The 25,675-nt window shown below is 36.7% G+C and overlaps 1 protein-coding gene across 3 annotated transcripts in view; it reads left to right on the top strand.

The window, feature by feature from the left end:
* The window catches only part of SPAG6 (sperm associated antigen 6), a 63,252-nt gene extending 38,245 nt beyond the window's left edge, over nt 1-25,007 (top strand). The window contains exons 5-11 of one of the 3 annotated variants that reach the window (XM_059404185.1): nt 1,515-1,720; nt 2,607-2,780; nt 3,948-4,100; nt 6,778-6,969; nt 16,522-16,638; nt 21,250-21,395; nt 24,018-25,007. In XM_059404185.1, coding sequence (XP_059260168.1) covers nt 1,515-1,720; nt 2,607-2,780; nt 3,948-4,100; nt 6,778-6,969; nt 16,522-16,638; nt 21,250-21,395; nt 24,018-24,087 — 1,058 coding nt within the window. In that variant the 3' untranslated portion in view covers nt 24,088-25,007. The remainder of the gene's footprint in view (nt 1-1,514; nt 1,721-2,606; nt 2,781-3,947; nt 4,101-6,777; nt 6,970-16,521; nt 16,639-21,249; nt 21,396-24,017) is intronic. The other 2 variants (XM_059404186.1, XM_059404187.1) reach the window with 2 other exon arrangements.
* Nucleotides 25,008-25,675: the final 668 nt, after the last annotated feature.

The following is a 25,675-nucleotide window of genomic DNA, read 5'->3' as shown; positions in this document are numbered from 1 at the left end:
CATATTAACTTCCCAATGTATTTCATATTTCACATTAGATTTTTTAAATTGAAATACAGTTGCTAATCATTGTAGCGTTAATTTGTAGAAGTGTGTCACCTGCACTAGAGTTGAATGAGTCTGGCGCCTAATAACCTTTCATTGATACATGTTTAATAAAAGGATGAGTGAACCATTCACATGATACTAGAACTTCTAAGATAATTATAATAATTAAAGGAAAACAAATATCAGACTCTATAACCTGTATTTTCTAACATTATTCCCTCTTAGAATATGTGATATCACTAATCTTTTGAAAAATTGAACACTGTATTTTTTTATTTTTATTTTTTTAAAGATTTTATTTATTTATTTGACAGATAGAGATCACAAGTAGGCAGAGAAGCAGGCAGAGGGATAGGAGGAAGCAGGCTCCCTGCTGAGCAGAGAGCCTGATGCGGGGCTTGATCCCAGGACCCTGGGATCATGACCTGAGCCAAAGGCAGAGGCTTTAACCCACTGAGCCACCCAGGTGCCCCTATTTTTTTTTTTAATTGAAGACTTTAAGTGATATGCTAAATAGATAGCTTGGCTATGAAGACATAAATTGCCAAGGCACTACAAATCTGGGAAAATGAGAACATAATTTGAAAGGAAGAGATTCTAGAAATGGGTATATGTGATTTAGTAAGAGGCCATGAATACAACGAGGGGAGAATCTGTAACTAGGTATGGTGTTTTATGCTTCTCAAAAGACATTTTTTTGCGTATATATTTTATGGGTCTGCCCGCTTGTTTCCAATTCTCTGTAATTTAAAATGTGTTATTTTTATAGCTGTTTGTCTTGGACATGTGAACAAATAAACATGTATATTCAAAAGATTTTATTTCTGACATGGAATGGTTAAGATAAATTTATTCCTTTATCTTTACATTAACATTTGCATACAAAATATGTTGTTCAGTTGTAGATCTCATTTTATATGTACAGTGAAAATTCACCTTTTAATCCTGAGTAAGTTAAAAAAATCTTTTAAAAGTACTATAAGATGAAAAGAATTTAAAAATTGACATTATTGGCACAAGATTCATGTTAATGTTTACTCATGTAAATAGCACAAAATACTGCCTAATTAGTGTGGTTGGTAAATTTTTGGTACTTTAATTTTCTCTGTTATTGTAAACCATGCATAAAATGCTTGCCTATTGAGAAGTGCAGAATTGTCAGAGCTTAAACAGCTGACATCTGCTTACTCTCTTAAAAAAAAAAAAAAAGAATAACAAGCCATTTCAGCCTAATCTACCTCAAATGTGTTCATGTAAATGGAGGTCCGTCTATTGACCTGTATTCTTTTCAGCTCAGGATTGGTCCACATGGTTTATGAAACCAGGAAGGCTGATTTGAAATGCAGATGTCGAGACAGTGAAGTACACCCTCCCCTTTTTTCTTTGCTGTATCTGTCAGGGTGAAAAATGGCTTGCACAAGGGTCAGTCACCCATACTCACTTAATTACTTTTCTTGGACCCACAGAACTGTCACAAGCTGTGGTGGATGCGGGAGCTGTTCCTCTTTTAGTACTCTGTATCCAGGAGCCAGAAATTGCTTTGAAAAGGATTGCTGCTTCAGCCCTCAGTGATATTTCAAAGCATTCTCCGGAGTTAGCGCAGACGGTAGTGGACGCAGGAGCTATTGCTCACTTAGCCCAGATGATCCTGAACCCTGATTCTAAATTAAAGGTACTTAAAAATAAAGTTAAAAAACAAACAAATCAGGCTTCTGATTACCTCAGAAAATAGAAATGTGTGTAGATTAATATTATGCATTTAAAAATAATTAGAAAATTTATCATTGAAAGCAGATATGGGTATGTTATGTATTTGATCTTTTAATATGTAAGCCTTATGCTGTAAAATTCAGACAGTGAACCTATCTGGTTAAAATATGTGCAATGCTGAAAACTAGAAGTAACACTGGTATTAACATTAATCATGAAAATAAGGAATTATGTAATGACTGAATCTCAGGGTTGGAAGACCTAAAGGTCTTCTAGTCTGCCACTGTTATATTTTAAGATCCCATGAAAATTGCCGTATTTATCTTAGCCTTTTTTTAATAGCTCCCTAAAATTTTTTGATTCTCAGCTAATAGTTAATTGTACTTTCCCATTCTAGTAGTTACATTGTATAAGATTCTAAAATTGTTAACGTTAACTAAATAATGGTAAGTTCTTTGAAATGTTATCAGCATGATGCCAAAAATAAGATGCTACTTCTGCTTGATCCTTTTTGTACTATATGTATCATTAAGTAAGTATTCATTAAGAAATACTATCATCCAAAGGTCATATTCTTTGATGATCTGCATAGATAAGAGATTTAAAGAGTTCACAAAAGAATGAAGGCATTTAATTTGGGAATTAGGGAATTTAAGTTCTAGTATCATTTTTAAGTGTCTCGGTATAAGACTAGGAATTGACAGTCTCAAGACTCCTAAAGTTCTGTCAGAAAAGTAATTGTTTTTTTCCTTCTTATAAAGGGATTTGAGTGTGTATAAAGCTGTTTGAATCAGAACTCTGCAGCGAGCTCTATATCATGTATTTTTATTTTGGTTTTTGCTTAACAGCGTCAGGTCCTTTCAGCTCTTAGTCAGATTGCAAAGCATTCTGTGGATCTGGCAGAAATGGTTGTGGAAGCGGAGATTTTCCCAGTTGTACTTACCTGCCTGAAGGACAAAGATGAATACGTGAAGAAAAATGCTTCTACTTTAATTAGAGAGATTGCAAAACATACACCTGAGGTAAGTTAAAAAAAAAATTAAGTTTTTAAAAATACAGTAATATTTAGCTAGTTTTAGTTTTTAAGCAAAACATCAACTTGTTTGCAGGGCTCCAGTGCTGTGCCACAGAATCTGGTTAGCTCAGGGCTTCTCATCCTCAGCACTGTGGACGTTTTAGACTAGGTAACTGTTTGTCGTGGGGGGGGGGGCTGTCCTCTACAGGACAGGGTGGATGGTCAGCAGCATCCCTGGCCTCTGCCCACTGGACTCCAGTAGCACCCCTGACCCCATCCTGATAAACATGTCTCCATATATGGGCCAGATGTTTCCCAGGGGACAAAAGGGCCCCTAGTTGTGAACCACTGGGTTATATCAATAGAATTTCAGCCTAAAATCTCAGTTTCTAATAATTTCCTGCTTTCGATTCCTAGACAGTGGGTGGCATGGACTTCTGTCATCCTTGTCATTCTGGGTCAGCTGGGAGTAGTGAGAGACAGCATGCCTCCAGGTCTGAAGAGACCACCAGGCTCACAGCCTAGTATAACCCCTCTGCTAAGTGCTTGAGCTCTCAGATGCTCAAGGAGAAGAAACGAAGCAAATCTGGGTGGATTCTGAAGTCGCATCTTTTTCTGTGTATATTTTGACTAATCAATTTCATTTCACAAAATTCATTCTTGATGTCACCTAGCGTCTTCATTTGGTTGAGATTTTTCAAGATTGAAGTGCAATCAGCTAGTAGTCATTGCTAGCAAAGGGGAGATAATTAGGCTAGAATGGTTCAAGTCTGACACTGTCTTTTAGCACTCAGTGATTAATGTGCTTCATACTCACACACTGTGATTGGGGGCTTCAGTGTTAACTGGTTATGAACTCGCCCTAGACTTGATGTCTAAGTGAGGAATTTTGACATCTATTGCAATAAGGATAAAAGTCGTGCTATTGATGCATGAAAAACTGAACCCCAGAGTGGCTCCTCGCAATGAGTATGTCTGCACATTTGAAGTAGCAGGATTATTCTACTTATCTATTCCTTAATGAATACAACAGTCTCACTAAATGATATTTCAGATTTCACCAGATGGTTTTTTAGGTCCTAAATTTAAAAAAAAAATGGGCAAGGTTCAAGTGAGATTTAAAGGTAATCTCGTGCTTCATCGTCACAATGCTCTGATTCTCCTCCCCTCCTAGCTTTCGCAGTTGATCGTTAACGCGGGGGGAGTGGCTGCCGTGATTGATTGTATTGGGTCCTGCAAAGGGAACATAAGACTGCCTGGCATCATGATGCTTGGTTATGTAGCAGCTCATTCTGAGAACCTGGCAATGGCGGTGATCATTTCCAAGGTCTGTGCTTGTTTCATTTCCTCTGATTATTGCAGTGAGATGTACTAAGACAGAACCACACACGAATGCCCTTCCACAGAGTGTAAGATTGAACTGACCAGAGTGAAAGAATTATCTCAAGAAATTTTCAGCTTTTTTTTTTTTCAAGGTTTGTTAATAAGTTTCCCAAAGCAATGCTTGAAGTAAGGTTTACTTTGCAGAAGTTTAACGTTTTAGCCAGTGTTTAATATTGACAAACTATCAACACTTCTGAGGTTTAGTATTATCTGTACTTAAATATTACGTATCTATCTCAAAGGATTGACTACATATTTATAGACATATAAAGCACACTTTGATTCAAAACAACTGTTATAGAGGCACCTGGGTGGTGCAATTGGTTGAGTGTCTGACTCTTGGTTTCAGCTCAGGTCATGATCTTGGGGTCCTGGGATTGAGCCCCACATCAGGCTCTATGCTCAGTGGGTAGTCAGTCTGCTGGGTGACGCTCTCCCTCACCCTCTGCCCCTCCTCTGCCCCTGCTTGTGCATGCGTTCTCTCTAAAATAAATAAATAGATCTTTAAAAAAAAATACAACTGTTATAAATGACATGCCTGGTACTCATTTTCATTGTTCTCTGAGGTCTATACATTATCCCCTTTCCTGTCATTTGGGTAAGAGATGACAAGCCTAGCACATCCTTTCTTTATCTACCTTCTCTCCCTCAGCTTTCATGAACTGATTTCTCTTCTTAGGTGGAGGAAATTCAGAGCACACATCAGATAGTAATGTTTTTGTTTCCTTGCTCTAGGGATTTGGCCTTATCTCAACTCGGTATTAACCCATCATGGAGTGTAGCCTTGGCACATAGTAGGTGCTCAAAAAATATTTGTTGAATGAATAAATATTGATCTCCCAAAGAATGCTTCAAAGGCTGTATGCTTACAGTGTCTCTGGCAACCCTCTAGGGTGTGGGTTTCTTATCAGCATAGAAAACCTGCTGTGTGTTAAGCAGAGTTTTTTTTGTTTTTTTCTTTTTTCATCCCTTGCTAATCCTCAGAATAAAAAGGAACCTCAGATCTTTATTTTCTACCAATTCCTTGATAATTCTTTGCTTCACTACCTTTTTATCCTGTGCTTTTCCTTTTGTTCTTCTATTACCAAAGACTATGATAGTGACTAGAGCAGTAGTGCTTTCTGAAGGGTCGCCATGGGGATATTATTGGGATTTTTGATTTGCAGTTCTTTTGTGCATAGAAAGCTTACACATAGGAAGAAGGATCAAAGAAGCAATTACTTTTGCTTCCTGTATTTCTTCCCTCAACTAACCAGGAGGTGCTCCCCTCCTTTGGTCTAGGGTTGCCACTGGCCTCTCCCACCTAGTTTGCCTTTCAGTTAGTGAAGATTGGGGTGGTTTGAGGCACACCTCCAGGGCTGCATGATTCTTTTCCTTGTCCTGTGCAGCCCCGTAAGGACCAGTAACCACAGCTTCCATTTACACAACACTTTATAATTCTCAAAGCACATTCATGTTCCTTATCTCATTTGATAGTCATAACAATGGAGACCCATAGGTCAGAATTTGGAGGGTGGGGATAAAAGTGCCTTGTCTTCCTCTTGCCTTCATTCTTGATATATCCCGGAAGTATGGGGTTTCTGGAAAGTTGCCTTATTCTGGAAACAGATCTGACCTTTTTTGTTTTGTCAGACACACATTTTCAGTTATAAGAAAGAAGCTGATGAAGAGATATGGCCAGTTTCTTTAGGCAGTTAGTCTTACTGAAAACTGAATTTTAAGGTGGACAAAGAGAAAATATACATAATCATTTGGTTTTTGCTATGGTAGCCTGACCTTTTGATACTGGCTTTTGTGATACTAAATTTAAGGTGATAATTATTATAGTCTCAAATTCATTACAAAATTATGCCTATATAGAATCTGGAATAATAATTTGATTTGGTTATTTGAGTCTTCCTTGGGAATATAAAATGTCGTGTATTTGAGACCCTTTAGTTAATTCTGTTTTTATTATTGAGATAAAATTGAAGCCTGTGCAGCATATAAGTACATGATATCTGGGTAACAAAAGTAATCATTGCTATTTTGATATTTTAATCATGTTAAAATGGGCAAAACTATCATTTAAAAGTTGGCCAAAATAAGTGAAAATTATTTACTATTTCAGGAAAGGTTTTAGTGAATCTATTTCATCTAAAAGTTACTTAAATAGGGTTCTTGCTCATTCATTTGATTTTGGATAGTAGTTATTTTGTTCTCAGATCTATTATACTTGGTAAAGGGCATTTTTTTAAAAAGGATTCTAAATTAACTTTTTAAACAAAGGACAATAAAAGGTTTAAAATCCTAAACAATTTTATTTTGTCACAGTGGAATCTAGTTTTGCCTGTAATATACTAGTCTGGGGCATCTGTTATTTGGTTAAATGCCTCTCTATTTGGGGAGTAAATGCTAGCAGAGATAGTTTAGTTGGATTGTTACAGACAATTAAGGTAAATTAGTTCTAGTCATTTTATTGACTTGAAAAATGACAGCCCCTGTGATGTGCTCATTTATTGAACCGTTTAGGAAAAAAGGGATCAAGGCCAAAATGATTTCTTCTAATGTTTGAGAGACATGGAAGACTCTTTAATCCTGCTCTAGATTCATAACACTTGCTCTTTTGATCAACGCTGCAGGGTGTGCCCCAGTTGTCAGTCTGCTTGTCAGAAGAACCAGAAGATCATATTAAGGCTGCTGCGGCTTGGGCCTTAGGACAGATTGGGAGACACACTCCAGAGCATGCCCGGGCTGTTGCAGTCACAAACACCTTGCCGGTTCTGCTTTCATTGTATATGTCAACAGAAAGTTCCGAGGATCTTCAAGTAAAAGTAAGTGGTGAATTTTTAACAGTTGTACTAAGATTTGTTAGATTTTACTCATTCTTAAAAATACGTAATCTTAAATGTTTTCATTATCATTATGGGTAATATTGATTTTTTTAGTCAAGAAATATAAATATAGGGGCTCTTGGGTAGCTCAGTGGGTTAAAACCTCTGCTTTCAGATCAGGTATTGATCCCGGGGTCCTGGGATCGAGTCCCGCATCGGGCTCTCTGCTTCCTGTTTGGCAGGGAGCCTGCTTCCTCCTCTCTCTCTTTGCCTGCATCTCTCCTACTTGTGATCTCTGTCAAATAAATAAATACATACTTACATACATACATACATACATACAGATATATCAGAAGAACTGAGGTAGCTTTTCTTTGAAAATGGGTTATCCTTATATCTAACAGTGACATATTTTAAAGAAAGTTCTCTGTAGGTGCATAGTGGTTTGTAAAATGAATGTCTGGTTTTTCATTCTATATTCATATTGACTTTCCTTATGGAATAGGAATTGAATAGCAGGAGTTTGGAGGTGAATTAGAACTTTAGTCCAATTAACATTTAAAAACTGCGTCCAGAGGAATTTAAGGTGCTTTTGAAAGGCATAATGGTCAGAGGGAATTCCTGAAGCTATGATCTACCTCTCCTTAGTCTGTTTGATCATTTAATTGTATGTTTTATGTTTGTTCCTTAAAAGAAAAATGTCCATAAATTCACTAAGTTAAAAATTTTAAAATCATGTGTTTTTTTTAAGAAGGAAGGTTTCTTAAAAAAATATTAATGGCTACGAGAATGATTCACAAAACATAAATTTAATTAGGATAGGTTTTTAAATAATTTTAGAATTTCAAAGAAAGAAAAAAATGTTTCCCAGCATAACTCCCTTAAGAAAACATGTACCTTTCTTTGAAAGTAGTTTTTAGAATTGACTTGGACTGAGAAAAGAGGACAGAAAAGATAATAATAATTCAAAATGAAATTAACAAGAGTAAGTTAAATGACATTTAAATTTAGTTAAAACAATAAATTAGCAAATAAGAAAGCACATTTGCTGAAGCAGTGTTTTTATTTTATTTTATTTTTTGGTTTTCTTTTTTTTTTTTTTTTTAAGATTTTATTTGTTTATTTGACAGAGAGAGATCACAAGTAGGCAGAGAGGCAGGCAGAGAGAGAGGAGAAAGCAGGCTTCCTGCCAAGCAGAGAGACCGATGCAGGACTCAATCCCAGGACCCTGAGGTCATGACCTGAGCCAAAGGCAGAGGCTTAACCCACTGAGCCACCCAGGTGCCCTGCTGAAGCAATTTTAGATGGTATAGTAAGGCAGGAAGTTTATTTGAACTATATAGCTGAGGAACTCTGAAAGTTTTATAGTGAGTCATCTAATGGATTTATAAATTTTATAGAAATGAATTTATGTTTATTTGGTTATGTTTACAGGTTATTTTTCTATAGCTTCATTGAGGGAATTTCTAACATTAGCATTTTTTCAATTTTTGTAAGACTTTCTAGATCAATGACTTAATAGATTTGAGGCTTCCCTTGCATTTCTCCACAGTGTTCAGTGTATTCCTTTGCAAAGTTTGGTAGAGAATAAGTTGACAATATGTTAAGGCTTTTCCCTGTTTAACAATTCTGTGATTCTTTGGCTTTCTGGTGAGAAACCACAGTTACATTTCCAGTTTTGAGTTGTCCAAGTAAAACTGATTTACATACATATAATTTTAACTTATTTATGTAGTTCACTTTCGCTTCATATTTCTTTAACCCATTTATCATGCTTGCCTTTTCAACCTCCCACTTCCCTCTTCATTCCCCCCCCTTCGTTCCTCCTCCCTCCTTTCTCTGGTGGTCCAATGACTGTGGTCTCCTCTGCAGGGTCTCTGCAGGTATAAGCTGTGCACAAAATAGAATAGTAATCATATTCAACTTCTAGATTATCAGGAGGTAAATTATTAATAGTCTCTATCACTTTCAGATTCCTGTGTGTAACAACTTCTATTTTCCTTGAAGTTTTAGAAAATAAAGGAATATATCAGCTATAGCATGAATAATTAATAGTGGAATCAATAGTAATAGTAATTACAGTTTTTTTAAAATTTTATTTATTTATTTGACAGAGAGAGATCACAAGTAGGCAGAGAGAGAGAGAGGAGGAAGCAAGGAAGCAGGCTCCCTGTGGAGCAGAGAGCCAGATGCGGGGCTCGATCCCAGGACCATGGGATCATGACCTGAGCCAAAGGCAGAGGCTTTAACCCACTGAGACACCCAGGCACCCCTAATAATTACAGTTCGAGAAACTCTTGCAAATGGTGTCTTAGGTAGCACTAAATGCTTTTTATATACTACTAAGTTTATGTAACTTGGTTTTTAATGAATTATTTTGTTTTGTCATATAAATATCATAGAGTAAAATAAGTTTGAAAACTTCACCTTTTGAAGTAAGATCATTTTTATTGTGTTTAAGTTTAACAAAAGTAGTTTTACTAAAACATTCAGGTTTACTAATAAAAGTTAAGGTTCCGTCTGCCTATATTTGATAAAATATTTACTTCCAGGAAATATAGTGGGTAGTAAATTAAAAAGTGGGATCTTTATTAATCATTATCCTGTCAGCAATCCTTCCAAGGCTTTAAGTCCATCCAAATATTTTCTTATTGTAGGGACTTGATTATTATTTTTGCTTCCCCAAGTTTTCTTGGATTCTAACGCTTGTTGTTTTAAAGGCTTTAGAGTGAAAGTCCAAGTCTGTTTGATTTGACATTATCTCAGTAGGGAAAAATGTATCCAAGAGCTTTAGGAACTGTCTAATGGTATTTCTCATTTGTCATTCTGTGGCAGCTTTCAAATTAAAGGCCATGTTGAAGTTCATTTTGTCCCAAAGGCATGTCAGCTTCTGTAAGCATTCTCTAATTGGTTCTGATCCAGGAGAACCAATGAGCAGTCCCTTGGAATTGCTTGCATGTTTTCACATAGCTTTATATCTGCCTGCACCTTATTGAAAATGGGGAAAAAAATCCATCTTTTATCTAATAAGCTCACCTACATATATTTGAATATTTTCACACAATTGCATTTTCATTTATTTTGATTTAGAGGCATCATATTGAAATGGTCTATCTTAGTTTGGCATTTGAGTAAGTTCATTCTATTACCTTAGTTATGAAAGTATTTCTAAGATTATTTGATTTAATAATTGTGTTCTTGTCATCATGGTTGCTTCCCTTCATTTTTTAACAGCTTTATTGAAATGTAGTTCATATGCCATACTGTTCACCCCCTTAAAGTGTATAATTCAATGGTTTTAGTATATTCACAGATGCAACCCTTGCCACAATCTAATTTTAGAACCTTTTCATCGCCCCTCCCCCCCAGCAGTCACTCCATACCTTCCCTGCTTAGCCCCAGGCGGCCATTAATTTACTTTCTGTCTTTGGGGATTTGCCTCTTCTGGACATTTCATTTAAACGGAATCATACATTATAAGTGCTCTTTTGTGGCTGGCTTCTTTTCACTTAGTGTAAGTTTCAAGGCTCACCCATATTGTAGCGTATTTCAGTATTTTGTTCCTTTTTATTGCCAAATAATATTCCATTGTATCACTATACTACATTTTGTTTACCCATAGACTAGTTGATGGACATTTGGACTGTTTCTACTCTTTTGATTATGAAATAATGCTGCTGTGAACATATTTGTACAGGTTTTTGTGTGGATTTATGTGGATGTACAAACCTAGGAGTAGGATGGCTAGGTCAAACAATAACTCTTTTTAATATTTTGAGCAACCACCAAACTGTTTTCCAATGTGACTGTACCATTTATATTCCCTCTAGCAATGTATGAGGGTTCCAATTTTTCCATATTCTTGTCGAGACTTGTTATTGCCTTTTTATAAAAAATTGTAGCCAGGCTAGTGGGTGTGAATTGGCATTTCACTGTGATTTTGATTTGCATTTCCTTGATGGTTAATGATGTTGAAAAATCTTTTCATGTGCTTATTGGCCATTTGTATATCTCCTTTGGAGAAATGTCTAATCAGACCCTTTGTCCATTTTTAATTTGGGCTATTCTGTTTTTATTATTGAGTTGTAAGTGTTCTTTATATATTTTGAATACAAATCTTCATCAGATGTATAACTTAAGATCATTTTCTTCCATTCAATGGGTTATTATCACTTTATTGATCGTATTATACGTAGCAAAAATCTTTAAAATTGTAAAAGTTGCAATTTATTTATTTTTTCTTTTGTTGCTTGTACTTTTGGAGCTTTATCTAAAAAGACTTTGCCTAACCCAAAGTCGTGAAGATTTATTCTGATGTTCACCCTTCCTTTTATTTTTAATTTTAAATTTTTTGGGGGGGTCTTTGAAAGGAAGAGAAGGATCATCTTTTTTTTTTTTTTTTAAGTTTTTATTTATTTATTTGACAGAGAGAGAGAATACAAGCAGGGGGAAGTGGCAGAGGGAGAGGCAGACTTCCTGCTGAGCAGGGAGCCCTATGGGGAACTCAATCCCAGGATGCTGGGATCATGACCTGAGTCAAAGGCAGATGCTTAACGTCTGAGCCACCCAGGTGCCCTGAGAGAGATAATCTTAAGCAGGCTCCATGCCCAGCAAAGAGCCCCATCCAGACCTTGATCTTACCACCCTGAGATCATGACTTGAGCCAAAATCAATAGATCCTTAACCAACTGAGCCACCCTGGTGCTGCACCTCCCTTTCCTTTTAATAAGTGTAACTCTTTGGGCCAGAATGCTTTCAGAACAAAATTAACTTTTCAATAAGAAACATTCATTGTGGGCAGTTTTCATTAAAGATCATCCATTAAGGCAAGCAACAATGGATAAGTTTTGTTATTTCTTTCATTTTCTGTAAAAAACAATTGAAATCATACCATATATTTGCATCATATTAACACTTTTAGTTTGTTAATTTCTATTCTTATGTGTGTCAAGAGATTAAAAAAATAGTGTTGCTAGTTACTTAACGTGATTTTTACAATCTCTTTTATCAAAGTGGAAAGAGTCACTTTTCAGAAATGACAGAAAATGAATGAATGTAGAGCTTACATGCTATGATACTTTATAGGAAAACCAGGCTAAACCCACGTTGCCCTGAATAGACAGCTCGTAACTCCTTCTCTGACATCATCATTTATTTATACATATCTAAGGTTAAAGACTAACTACTAAATGCTATGACAATTAGAAAAATTCATAAAAATTCATATTATTTCAAAGTAATATATTACTTGATTTACTGAAATAGGAGAATAAAAGGGTGTGTTTACCCCATATAAATTCTCTATGAAATTGTAAGAACTGTTTTATTTTGCTCAGTGCCTTAAATAACCAAACATAAGGCACATTTTCTAAAGGCTAATAAATTTTAAACCCAACATATGACATGATCTTATGTATAGAAAATCCTAAGGAATACAGACACACATGTACAAAATTACCAGAATTACCGAGAGTTCAGGATTACCAGATATATGATCAATATAAAAAATCTGTCATATTTTCATATGCTGGTAATGAACAATTCAAACATGTGTGGTGCCAGGCTGGTTTAGTCAGTAGAACATGCAACTTTTAGTCTCAGGGTCGTGAATTCCAACTCTTATGTTGGGTGTAGAGATTATAAATAAGTAAACTTAAAAAAACAAATATGAAATTAAGACAATAGTTTCATTCACAATAGCATCAACAAATACTTAAGAATAAATTTAATAAGAAATATAGGCTTATACACTGAAAACTATAAAACATTGCTAAAAAATGTTAAAGAAGGTCTGAATAATGGAAGGACACTGCATGTTCATGGACTGGAAGATTCAATATTGTTAAGATGGCAATACTTCCCAAATTGATCTATTTATTCAATACAATCTCTGTCATAATCCCAACTGGCTTCCCTCCCCGCAAACTGGAGAGGCTGATCCCAAAATTCATATGGAAATGGCAAGGACCCAGACTAGTGAAAACAATCTTGTAAAGGAACTTATACTGCCCAATTTTAAAACTTACTACAAAGCTATAGCTATCAAGATAGAGTGGAACTTGCTTACATAAAGACATATATATATATATATATCTCAATATCAATGTAACTGAATTTTGAAAGTCTGAAATAGACCCTTTTCTGATTTTTCACAAAAGTTCCCAGGCAATTTAATGCGAAAAGGATAGTGTTTTCAGCAAATGGAATTGGGACAATTAGAACATTCTCAAACAAAAATACTAATTTGGAACATTATACCATATACCAGAAGTAGCTAAAAATGGATGATAGATCTAAATATAAGGGTTAAGTGAACAAAACTCTTAGGAGAAAATGAACAAGTCCTTGAAACCTTGGATTAGGCATTTATTTCTTAGAAATGAACCTAAAGCTCAAGTGGTAAATGAAAACATTCATAAGTTGGGTTTCATCAAAATTAAAAGCTGATATGCTTTAGAAGACTTCATTAAGAAAACCAAAAGAGGGGCACCTGGGTGGCTCAGTGGTTTAGGCTGCTGCCTTTGGCTCGGGTCATGAACTCAGGGTCCTGGGATCGAGCCCCGCATCGGGCTCCCTGCTCCGCAGGAAGCCTGCTTCCCTCTCTGTCTCTCTCTCTGCCTGCCTCTCTGCCTACTTGTGATCTCTGTCTGTCAAATAAATAAATAAAATCTTTAAAAAAAAAAAAAAGAAAACCAAAAGACATGCCACAGACTTGAATTATTTGCAAATAATATATTCAAGAAAGGTTTATATTAAAAAATATATGAAGAGCTCCTATAACTCAATAATATGAAGACAAATAACCCAATTAAACAATGGGCAAACCATTTGAATAAACATTTCATCAACAAATGATCCATCAGTATAAGAAAAAATATTCAACATCATTAGTTACTAGAGAGATGTGAATCAAAACCTGCATCATGCCCACAAGAATGGTTATAGTTAATAAGACAGATAATAACAAGTGTTGATAACCATATGGAGAATTTTGAACCTTCTTACATTACTGGTCGAAATGTAAAATGTTGCAGTCCCATTGAAAAACAGTTTGGCAATTTCTCAAAATAGTAAACATAAATTTACCATCATCACCCAACAACTTCACTCCTAAGTATCTTCCCAAGAGAAATGAAAACATCTAAAAATATCTACACAAAGACTTGTATATGAATCTCCATAGCAGAATTATTCAAAATCACCGTAAGTGGAAACAACCTAAATGTTTATCAACTGGTAATGGATAAACAAAATGTGATAATATCTGTATAATGGAATACTATTTGACAATGAAAGGAATGAGGCACTGATACATGCTATAACATGGATGAACCCCCAAAACATTATACTTAGTGAAAGAAGTCAGACTTAAAAGTTCCCTTACTGTATGATTCCATCTACATGAATTGTCCATATATAGAGACAGAAAGTAGGTTGGCAGTTGCCCAGGGCTGGTGGGGGTGTGACTACAGATCGAATGATGTTCTTTGTTGGAATGATGAAGATGTGCTAAAATTAGGTTGTGGTGATAGTTGCACAACTTTGTGAGTTTACTAAAAAGCCATTGAATTGTGTACTTAAAATGAATGAATTTATGGTATGTAGATTATATCTCAATAAGGTTGTTAAAAAAATCTTAAGCCCATGGGGCACCTGGGTGGCTCAGTGGGTTAGCCTCTGCCTTGGGCTCAGGTCTTGAACCCAGGGTCCTAGGATCCAGGCCCCCATCAGGTTCTCTGCTCAGCAGGGAGCCTACTTCCCCCTCTCTCTCTGCCTGCCTCTCTGCTTACTTGTGATCTCTGTCTGTCAAATAAATAAATAAAATCTTTAAAAAAAAATCTGAAGCCCAGAAATTGACCAGTAAATAAAATCTTAACTAATATACTAATATTTCTTTCATGTTGGGAAATATAGCTGATTATTAATCATGAAATACATTCCTATCTAGAAGTCAATGTAGTCATAAATCACGTATATTTCTTTTTTTAAAAAAAAGATTTTATTTATTTGACAAACAGTGATCACAAGTAGACAGAGAGACAGGCAGAGAGAGAGGGGGAAGCAGGCTCCCTGCAGAGGAGAGAGCCCGATGTGAGGCTCAATCCCAGGACCCTGAGATCATGACCTGAGCCAAAGGCAGAGGCTTAACCCTCTGAGTCACCCAGGTGCCCCATAAATCAAGTATATTTCTTGACAAAGGATAGTAAAACTCAGTAATTTGTAGGATCATTAGACTCTTTTCTGGAGTTCTTAATTAATAACTTGACAGTACATCACCGTGGCATGGTGATGTGATCTGTGTGATACAATTAGTAGACCTTATCACCAATAACAGTTAAGTTAAATTTGCAGACCTGCTAAGGTCACCGTGACCCGAAGATGACTCACAAAGATATAACTAGGTATGCTGGGGATTGGTAGTTTAATTTCAATGTAGGTTTACTACTTGTGGAAGAAAATTGAGCTGCATTTCTTACATTCCTTATTTTATTTCATTTAGTTTGTGAAACAATATTTGAGGACAAATGTGCCAAGAGATAAGCCTGAGTCTCTGGGAAACCGTGAAATTAAAGAGCCTTTCCTCATAGCACAAATGTGATCAAAGTTTTTCCTGAATCCATTTGCCAATTGTAAAATTCATGATGTGAAAATCAAAATGCTCTTGGAAACAAAACACCAAAATGCTCTTTGACATTTCAAAAGCACTGCTAAACATTCATCATACAAGCAAAACCACACACAAAACACACACACACAAAACCACATACAAGCAGGTATGGAATTCCATTGGAAAACAGCTGTAGACAAACCCAGCTGTGAGCCTTCCAAAGTGAAGAGGACAGGCTTGAAGACCAGGACGCTGAGGCACAGTGAGCTATGGCCCGAGAGCTGGTTGCAGTCACATCAGGATCCTTCTTCTGTCACAGCCGGAGGCACTGTGAAATACAGAGTGCGGGGGAGAGTGGGGAGGTGCCTGTGGTGTTGCTTGCGGGTGACACACTTCCTGTTGCTTTACCTGTGAATGGGGCAGTTTCTCCCATGAGCTATAGGAGCATATCTGCACATGTTCACCAAATAATGAACATAGTAGGATCTTCCTGATTATATACCTGTAAGCCATGAAACCTTTTGGAGAATACACAATGTTTGATAATGACTTTCTACAACAAACTAGTTTCTATTTGTTGATTGGAAGGAGTAGGACATGTTGGTTATCTCACAGTTTATATAATTTATACTAATAAAATATAATATATATTAATTTTCAGTCTATAGCTTTATGCTTTTTAATTTTACTTTACTCATGGGTAATTTTAAGATAGCAGTAATACACTGTATATTCTAAAATTTCACATGAAGACAACTGGCAGGGTATTCTATGATAAAACCAATGCCAGATAGAAGTTTTTCTACAACTGTTTTTAAACAATGAAACAACTGCAGGTTAGACCTGGAAATTCATTTCATTTTCACATTCTAGGAATATGAGGCATGGATTTTGGTCAAGCTTGATTGCTTCTTTGGTCTATATTTTGCTTTGTATTTCAACAGAGTAAAAAAGCCATAAAGAATATCCTACAAAAATGCACCTATTTACCAGCCCTCGAGCCATTTCTGTATGACGCCCCTCCCAATATCCTGAAGCACGTGGTTGGACAGTTCAGTAAGGTAAGAAATGCTCTCTTTTCTAGAAGTGGGGAAAGAAAATTTAAATGACTTGTTAACTTTTTTCTGTTGGGTCAATGTCTTCTGAAAGAAGGCATTTACTTCTTAACTCTCACTGACTGTAGTGACAGGAAGGGTAACAGAGGTTAATAAAATTAACATGAGTTAATAAAATTCACATTTAAATGATTCACACTTCCTTCTTCCTCACATTTTCATTACAGCTTCCATACTGTCTTTTCCAGTGTTCTTGGGTAGTAGATAGTATATGAATCTATAAACACCTCATAATGCAGATAATTTATATTCATAAGTAATTTAGTAATTATCCTGGTGTCTGTTAATCTCACTTACCTGGGCACAGTGCAAAGATCTTATGAAGGAAAATAAAAAAGTCCACTGAATCATTTATGACAGAGTCCATGCACTTTACTGGAGATGCTTTCAGTCATTTGGAGTTTACTGACTTATTTTATGAACAGTTTTTTAACAAATATAGCCATCAAATTTCTTAGATCATTGCAGAGTAAAAGTAGTAAGGTAGAAAGGTCAAGCTGCTGGATATGGGCTTAGCCAGCAGGATCGACTGTTGATAGCAAAGGCTGAGAAAGAATGACTGTATCCCCACAGCCATTAATGGCCAGGGTGGCAACCCTAAGCTATAAAGAACTGGTTACATAGTGATCAGGAGATTTGATTTAAGAAAATGGGGTCTTTGGAAGTAGTAGTATCCCATAATGGTTATGGTTATGAGCTCTGGCTCTGGAATTAAGGTGCCTGGATTTCCCATTTATCAACTGTAATATTTTTTTTTAAGAGATTTTATTTATTTGACAGACAGAGATCACAAATAGGCAGAGAGAGAGGAGGAAGCAGGCTCCCTGTTGAGCAGAGAGCCCGATGAGAGGCTCGATCCCAGGACCCTGGGATCATGACCCCAGCCAAAGACAGAGGCTTTAACCTCTGAGCCACCCAGGTGCCTTTTTTTTTTTTTTTAATATTTTCTTTATTTGTCAGAGAGTGAGCGAGCTCAAGGAGGGGGAGAGGCAGGCAGAGGGAGAAGCAGGCTCCCTACTGAGCAAGGGGCCCAATGCAGGACTCAATCCGAAGACACTGGAATAATCATGACCTAAGCCGAAGGCAGATGATCAACATACTGAGCCACCCAGGCATCCCTTCGACCTGTAGTATCTTTAGCAAAGTCTTGATGTCTGCAAACCTTAGTATGCCTACCAATAAAATGGAGGTAATAAGAATTCCTATTTTATAAGGTCACTGTAAAGATTAAATGGGATATTATTTGTAAAGGGTTTAGCTTAATCCCAGGCATGTATTAAGCATTCAAATCCCCTCTCTCCACTGAAAAACCTAAAATGTTGTTTTTAAGAAATAAAACATAAACGTGGTTAAGGTTAATTTCTTAAAAATTAATAAAAATGGGGGCGCCTGGGTGGCTTAGTGGGTTAAGCCGCTGCCTTCGGCTCAGGTCATGATCTCAGGGTCCTGGGATCGAGTCCCGCATCGGGCTCTCTGCTCAGCAGGGAGCCTGCTTCCTCCTCTCTCTCTCTGCCTGCCTCTCTGCCTACTTGTAATCTCTCTCTGTCAAATAAATTCTTTAAAAAAAATTAATAAAAATGAGTAGGGGGTAAATTCATGTGAATAGTTAGGTATAATGCTATATAAAGGAGGTGTTACTATTTTTTTTTAAAGATTTTATTTATTTATTTTACAGACAGAGATCACAAGTAGGCAGAGAGGCAGGCAGAGAGAGAGAGAGGAGTTAGAAGGCTCCCCGCAGAGCAGAGAGCCCCATGCGGGGCTGGATCATGACCTGAGCCGAAGGCAGAGGCTTTAACCCACTGAGCCACCCAGGCGCCCCGGAGGTGTTACTATTTGTATACTATATTTCTATAAACAATGAGCAAAAATTACATATTGTTACAACTTTTAAACTAGGCCCTGCAGTTATTAGGTCCATTTTCAGGTACTCATCTGAAAGATATTACTATCTGCTAATAGCCTTCAGTTATCTGTCTTCCATGATCTTCAGCAGCTTGGCTGGCTCCCAAGCACCATAGTCACCGGATAGCAGAAGGTTTTACATGGCTGAGGCTGCCTTGGGATATAGTTCTGGGTATCAACACTTGGGTTCTGTCCTCCCCTTCTAGGAAAATAATCAAACCTTTTTTCCCTCTTTGGGTACTAGATAAGAAATCGAGCAGCCAGTTTGGTCAACTAAAAGGGAGAGGGAGGGAATTGTTGAGGGGTTCATCTACAAGTCATCAGCTCTTGAAAATAAGTAGCTGACCTTATTTCTGAAAGCTTTATTTTATGGTCTGATCTTTTATACTACTGAGTGAGGTATTCTAGTTTATTGAACTCACTGTGAAAATACTAACCTGAACTGAGTTCAAAATAAATCACTAGAGTAAACCAGAGGGATTTGTGGATGTTAGACAGCCGAGATAAAATATAGTACCACAGATGATAGACTCTAACAAATGTGCCTTTGTTTTGCTTCAGGCAGAATTTTGTGTTTTTTTAATTTAAGGATACCAGAGCACTAGAAGGAGATGAGAAAGCAAGGCAGTAGGTAAAAAGACATTAGTTTAGTGTGGCTGGGGTCAGAGATAAGGGGTAATGAAAACTCTCCAGGCCAAACAAAGTATTTAGAAAATATGTATCTGTAGGCTTATTTCACTTTTTAGAAATATATTCTAGTATCTTTTTATTTTTAAGAACGAGAATGCAAGTGTGTGTGTGAGCTCAGGGGGGTGGGGAAGTGCAGAGGGAGAGAGAGAATCTTAACCAGGCTCCATGCTGAGAATACAGAGTCCCATGCAAGGCTCTGTCTCACAACCCTGAGATCATGACCTGAGCTGAAATCAAGAGTCAGACACTTAACTGAGCCACCTAGGCGCCCCACTAGTGTCATCTTTTATTGTCCAGTTGATGTGTATTATCATTCTCTTAGCAAGATCCTTTTGCAATTTTAAGTATTTGCTAAATGCCTACATGTACCCAACACTCTGTTAAACACTGGGGGATAGACCAAAAAAAATAAAAAAAAGATCTTCTTCGAAGAACTTTTATAATCTAGCTGGAAGACCAGACAAAGCAATTAGAAAGCACTTCAATGTGCTAGATTTCATGATAAACTTTTTTTTTTAATTTAAAAAGGAATAAATCAATGCAATCTGAAGTATTCAGAGAGGCCTTCAACGGAGGAACTGCAAGGAAATAAAGCTGGTCTTTGAAGAAAGAGAAAGAATGGACGGGGAAAGAAAGGGTGTTTCTGTCAGAGAGCATAGTAGCAATGACCAAAGAAGGGAGCAGGGATTCCCATAATGCAAAACCACCCCCTCTCCAGGACCTTTCTCATCTGGTCAGTGATTGCTGTCTTGCATAATTTATTTCTTCATCTCCACTGGCTGTTTCCCCTCAACACAAGAACATCCACTGTCAAATTTAGTGACTTTTTAAAGTTCTCATTGGTTGCTTCTTAAAATCTTCTCTTGGAGAGTGCCTGGGTGGCTTAGATGATTAAGCATCTGCCTTCAGCTCAGGTCATGATCCCAGGGTCCTGGGATCAAGTCCCACACTGGGCTCCCTGCTCAGCGGGAAGCCTGCTTCCCCTCTCTCTCTGCTCCTCCCCCTGCTTGTGCTCTCTTGCTCTGTCAAATAAATAAATAAAATATTTTTTAAAAATCTTCTCTTGGATATTTGGATTCCTTACTTTTCTGATTTTTCTTGCCTTTTTAACATCTCCTCAATTTCCTTTCCCTGCTTAGTATGTTCTTTCATTTGTTAAACATTTATTGAGCATCTGTTAGGCACCAGGCACTAGAGGAATGAATGAATGTATAATTTCTGTCTCCAATGACATTTATGTGTGACAGACATAGAAGCTGACAGTTAAAATATTATGCAGCAGGTGCACTGACAGTGGTTCAACAGAACGCTGTAAGAGAAGAAAAGTTATCTACCTCATCCAGGGATATGAGGGTAGGTAGGAATGTCCCAGAGAAAGTTTCTTAAAGGAGAGGATGCCTGAGCTGAATCTTAAAAGATGAGTAAGAGCCAAACAAATGTGGGGAGAAGCATGGAGGGGAAGGGCATTCTGGGAAGAGGAAATAGCATAGGCAAAGGCAAGAAATGGCCCAACATGCACCTGCTGAGCTTACTGAAATGAAATTTAGGATAGCGATTGGTAGGGAAGGAAGCTGGAGAGGTTCTTAGGACCTGAGTCACAAAAGGCTCTCTGTCTGTGCCTGCTGAAGAATGTTGCTTTTAATTTTGTGGGTAGAGAGACCCTGAATGGGTGTAAGCAAATGAGGGACACTGCTTTGCTTTTACATATATGAGTGGATCCCCATTACCTTTGCTCATGTTCAAGGCCTTTATTCCATTTCCACAACATAAAAAGCTAATACATTTCTAAAGAGACTACATTTTACTTCTAATCATCAGCAAATTTAGGCTCATTTTGTTATAGATAGAGTGTACATAAATTCTTTACACTTTACACTTCCTCAGGTAGATTATTTGTTTTCACCAACTATAATCCCACTTAGAAAAGAAAAGCTGACATTTTTGTGTGCTTGACTTTTCAAGGTACTACCACATGACAGCAAAGCTCGACGACTTTTTGTAACAAGTGGTGGACTTAAAAAGGTTCAAGAGATAAAAGCAGAGCCTGGATCTCTCCTTCAAGAATACATCAACAGTATTAACAACTGTTACCCAGAGGAAATAGTAAGGTGGGAAAAATGGACTTTGAGTAGTTCAAAATTATAATGTAGTTTTTCTGTCTTTAAATCTAGATTTTATATCCACTGTGTCAAAGTGCGGCCTTGAAATACTCCATAAGACCAATGTATACATTTATTTCTCCTGTGATCTCTTTTCCCCCACAAATTTAATAATGTTCAGATGGACACACACCTCTCCAAATCAAGCTGGAATATTGTTTGAGACATATCTATACTAATCCAATACACACTTTACCAAAGTGTGCCTGCATACAGAGTGCAAGTTAAATTAGCAATTTTTAATGTGACCATAATTTAGAAAGGGCCTGTAGATTCTGATTTTCATAGTTACGTGCATATTATTTTTCAGCCTTATGCTCACATTTATATAAACAGGAGTATTGCAAATAGGAAAGAGATGCTGAGTGGCAAAAAGAAAGTTACTATATTTGAAGAAAAAATAATGTTTGTGTTATGCAGGTGCCTCATAATAAAGTAATAGGAAGTTCTTTTCAAAATGTAGTTTTTTTAATAAGGTTGATTTGCAGAGCATTAAACCTAAGCCTCAGTCCTTATAAGTCTAAAGAAAAACTATACCACTAAACCCAAAATAAATAAAAGCAAATTTACCAAGAAAAGATAGAATGATTTAAACAACTGAATCTTAAAAAATGCCAGTAAAACATTCAGAATTAAAGGCCATATTTATCCATATTTGTCTAATAGGTTATTTTATCACTTCCAGTTCCTTTCAATTCAGATGCTAAATTTTATTAGAAATACTTACCTGTATTTGGACTATATAAATTTTACAGTTGAAAAGGTAGATTTTTAAGTTGTTCCAAAGATACCTGAAAGTTTCATCTAGGGGCACCTGTGTGGCTCAGTGGGTTAAGTGCCTGACTCTTGATTTTTGGCTCAGGTTACAATCTCAGGGTTGTCAGACTGAGTCCCACGTGGGCTGGGTGTGGGCCTGCTTAAAATTCTCTTTCTCCCTCTTCCTCTGCCCCTCCCCCCACTCACACATGCACACTTGCATGTGCGCTCTCTCTTTTAAAAAGTTTCACCGAAAATAACTGAATTGAATATCAGTTTATTTATTTATTTATTTATTTGACAGACAGAGATTACAAGTAGGCAGAGAGGCAGTCAGAGAGAGGAGGAAGCAGGCTCCCTGCTGAGCAGAGAGCCCGATGTGGGGCTCGATCCCAGGACTCTGGGATCATGACCTGAGCTGAAGGCAGAGGCTTTAACCCACTGAGCCACCCAGGTGCCCCTGAATATCTACAATTAAATACAAAATTCAGTTCTTTAGTCACACTAGCCATATTTCTAATGCTCGATAATCACATGTGGCTACCACATGAAACAGCACAATTTTTTAAGTTTTTATTTTTCTAAATCTACTTCTTACCATTTATATAAAAATATCTATCTCATATCTGCCACATTTATCAGGCCTAGTCGGGTGAGGCCTGTTTTAAAATTTGTGACTAAGAGAAACAGTTGTGACGTCCTCAATGGAAGAGTACTTCAAAGAGACCCACTCTTGAAGGACAGTTTTTTCAAGGGTAGGATGCCCTTAGAGGAGAAACTTTTTTAGGGTAGGTTTTATGTATGTATGCATGTGTCTTTTTAACTATGCCTGCCTATAAATACACTATTGAGAAAATACTGTTCTGTTTTGTTCACCTCCACTTGACAAATAGTAGGAAAAATTAGTGTAATATAAATTGTGAGTTTTTAAGTCAAAATCTGAGAATAAGTAAAGATTATTAACAAGGACAAAGCAAATCATTAGATTTTATCTGGAAAGAACACCTTAGGAAGTTTAATTGTTTTGAGTGTTTTGGAAAATTTTAAATTATACTTAGATTTTTTTGTTTATTCTAGAATGCCTGCCAAATTTTATTTGACATACTTTTATGTGCATATAAATTCTTCCCATAAGTATGAAGCATTCCACAGTGCATTAATCAATATATTTAATACTTTTATACTATCTATTTTATAAAATATTCAATTTATAAATAATACATTTTAGTACTACAGATGCCCCAAATCAATGCAAATGACTAATTTCCTAAGTTTGTATGATGGGATATTTGTAACCATTTATTAAATAGTTCTTTAATGTGAATTATACTCCCAGAAATTTTTGTTTTTATTGATGACCTGATCTGATTGAGATATATAGTGAGAATAACCTATAAGGCATTCAGAATGCAGTCATTGATTAGTAATGTCTAATTTATTTAAAAAGCCTATAAGCTATGATCACTAAAACAACATCAGTCATATGACATAATAAAAAGTCTCTGTAATAAAATACTGTCACTGGATCCAAGTATCTTGCTTTGAAAAGACCTCTTCTGTGCCACTGCATTAATAGCCCTTCAGTGTTTTGCTCTTTATCTAGCACAGTCTCGTTTGTTGGCATTCTTTTCCTCGAGAGTCTCTAACCCTATGCAGAGAGCATTACTGGAGCATAACTATTCTGAGTGTATTTGAGGTTTCACTGATAGAATTAATTTAGATAAATTTATCTAAATAATACTGTGTATTGAATCTTTTGTGCCTACCATGTTGAATCTTTTCACAAGTATCTAACAGAAAAATTTTCTCTTTCAGGTATTATTCCCCTGGATATTCAGATACACTTCTGCAGAGAGTGGACAGCTATCAACCTCTTACTAACTAAGCGAAGTTCCATCTTTATTCTCTGATTCACAATGGAGTATTTATGAATGGCAGTTGTTAAAGCTCTTTCTAAATATTTGAACTCAGTACATTCTAGATTTATTCAGTGTGAAATACCTTTGGATAATATTTTCTAAATTTATGTAATACTTTAAGAAATTAGTGGCCTGAATAGATGAAAAACTACTGGTCATTTGCTTAGGATTTGCTCGCAGGGTAAATTTTTAGAAGACACTAAAGGGTGTTAAGGCATTTGTTATTGTTCTATTAAACCCCTCTCTACAGCCCCCAAACACTCACACCTCCAACTACATATAGATGAAACTTTCAGTTATTTTGACCAGTTCCTCCTAGACATAGACAAGGAAAACTGGCCTTGCAAATTCCTCAGCAGGACATAGAAGGGAAATAGCCAAAAGAGGAAACTAATGACAGAAGTCCAGGGCACCTGAAGAGATTCTGATGCTCTTTACATCAATGCATTATCCAAACACCAGAATCTACGGATAACCTGCCGGGTTCTCCTAGTAACTTAGGAAGCTCTCCTTGTCATGCCAAATTTTCTAAGCTCTTTTCTCACCTCCCTGAAACTGTTCTTTATCTTTCATGGGGCTGAAGAGAGAGGAAATCAATATTAAGCATTATTCCACTACAGACATGCTTCCCATTTCATTGAAAGGTTTCCGAGTCTAGCCCTGCTCATGAATAAACAAGGGGCAGGCAAATGAAATGGGTCCTTAGTATTCCTTGTCTTTGCTTCACTTCCCCAAGTTTCAAAAGCCACATTTTCAGGGATTTAAGAAATAATTTAAAAAGAATACAGCCAGACTTAGACTTTGCATGCATTTTCACTTAGAGAGCTGAAAGGGGGTGAGAGGGAGTTTCAGTAAAATTTTAAATAAAAACAACATTCGAATCTTCTTTGCATTTTTTTCTTGTGGTGTACTTCTGACCTTGGGGATTACATGGTTAGTTGATGTGTCTGTGTGTATGTGTGTGTGTCTTTTGATTTACAAGGACATTCCTTACAGTGATCTTCCCTGGAGGCCTAGAGAGGAGGTGACTGATAACCAGAGAGCCCCTAGGCCACAGTGCTCCCAACCCGGCCAGCTTTCAGGTTTCCTTCTTGGATTCTTTCCCCCCTACCCCCAAAAAGAACCTACCCATCTATTTTTGGTATTTTCTGGATTCATCTCTGTCATTGTTTCCTAACAGTGCCTAACTTCGTTGCATCTTTTTAAATTAAACTTCATCATACCCAAGATCGTCCCATTTCTTTTTGCCTTATATCAGCCTAGGATTACTTGCAATATGACTTTTTAATACCTTCTGGACCCTACTTTATTTCTTTGCAGTAATTTCTTGGATGTATTGCATAAGAAAATAACTTTTATTCTCAGTTGTGTAGCTTTCCATTCTCTTCACGCCAGCCCAACTTCTCTTCCAAATCTTTTAACAATATGAGAAAATAAAGATAGTTTTCATGTTTCTTCCTTAGTGCAGTTTTTCTTCTATGGCCATGCTGGTGATGACAAAAACTAGTCTATCTGGAATGAAACCTGGCCAGCTCTTTTGGGAATGGTGACTTT

This window comes from Mustela nigripes, chromosome 6 (genome assembly GCF_022355385.1).
Source record: "Mustela nigripes isolate SB6536 chromosome 6, MUSNIG.SB6536, whole genome shotgun sequence".
Lineage (NCBI taxonomy): Eukaryota > Metazoa > Chordata > Mammalia > Carnivora > Mustelidae > Mustela > Mustela nigripes.
Note: the sequence above shows the minus strand (reverse complement) of the source record. Positions and strands in the feature narration are given on the sequence as shown.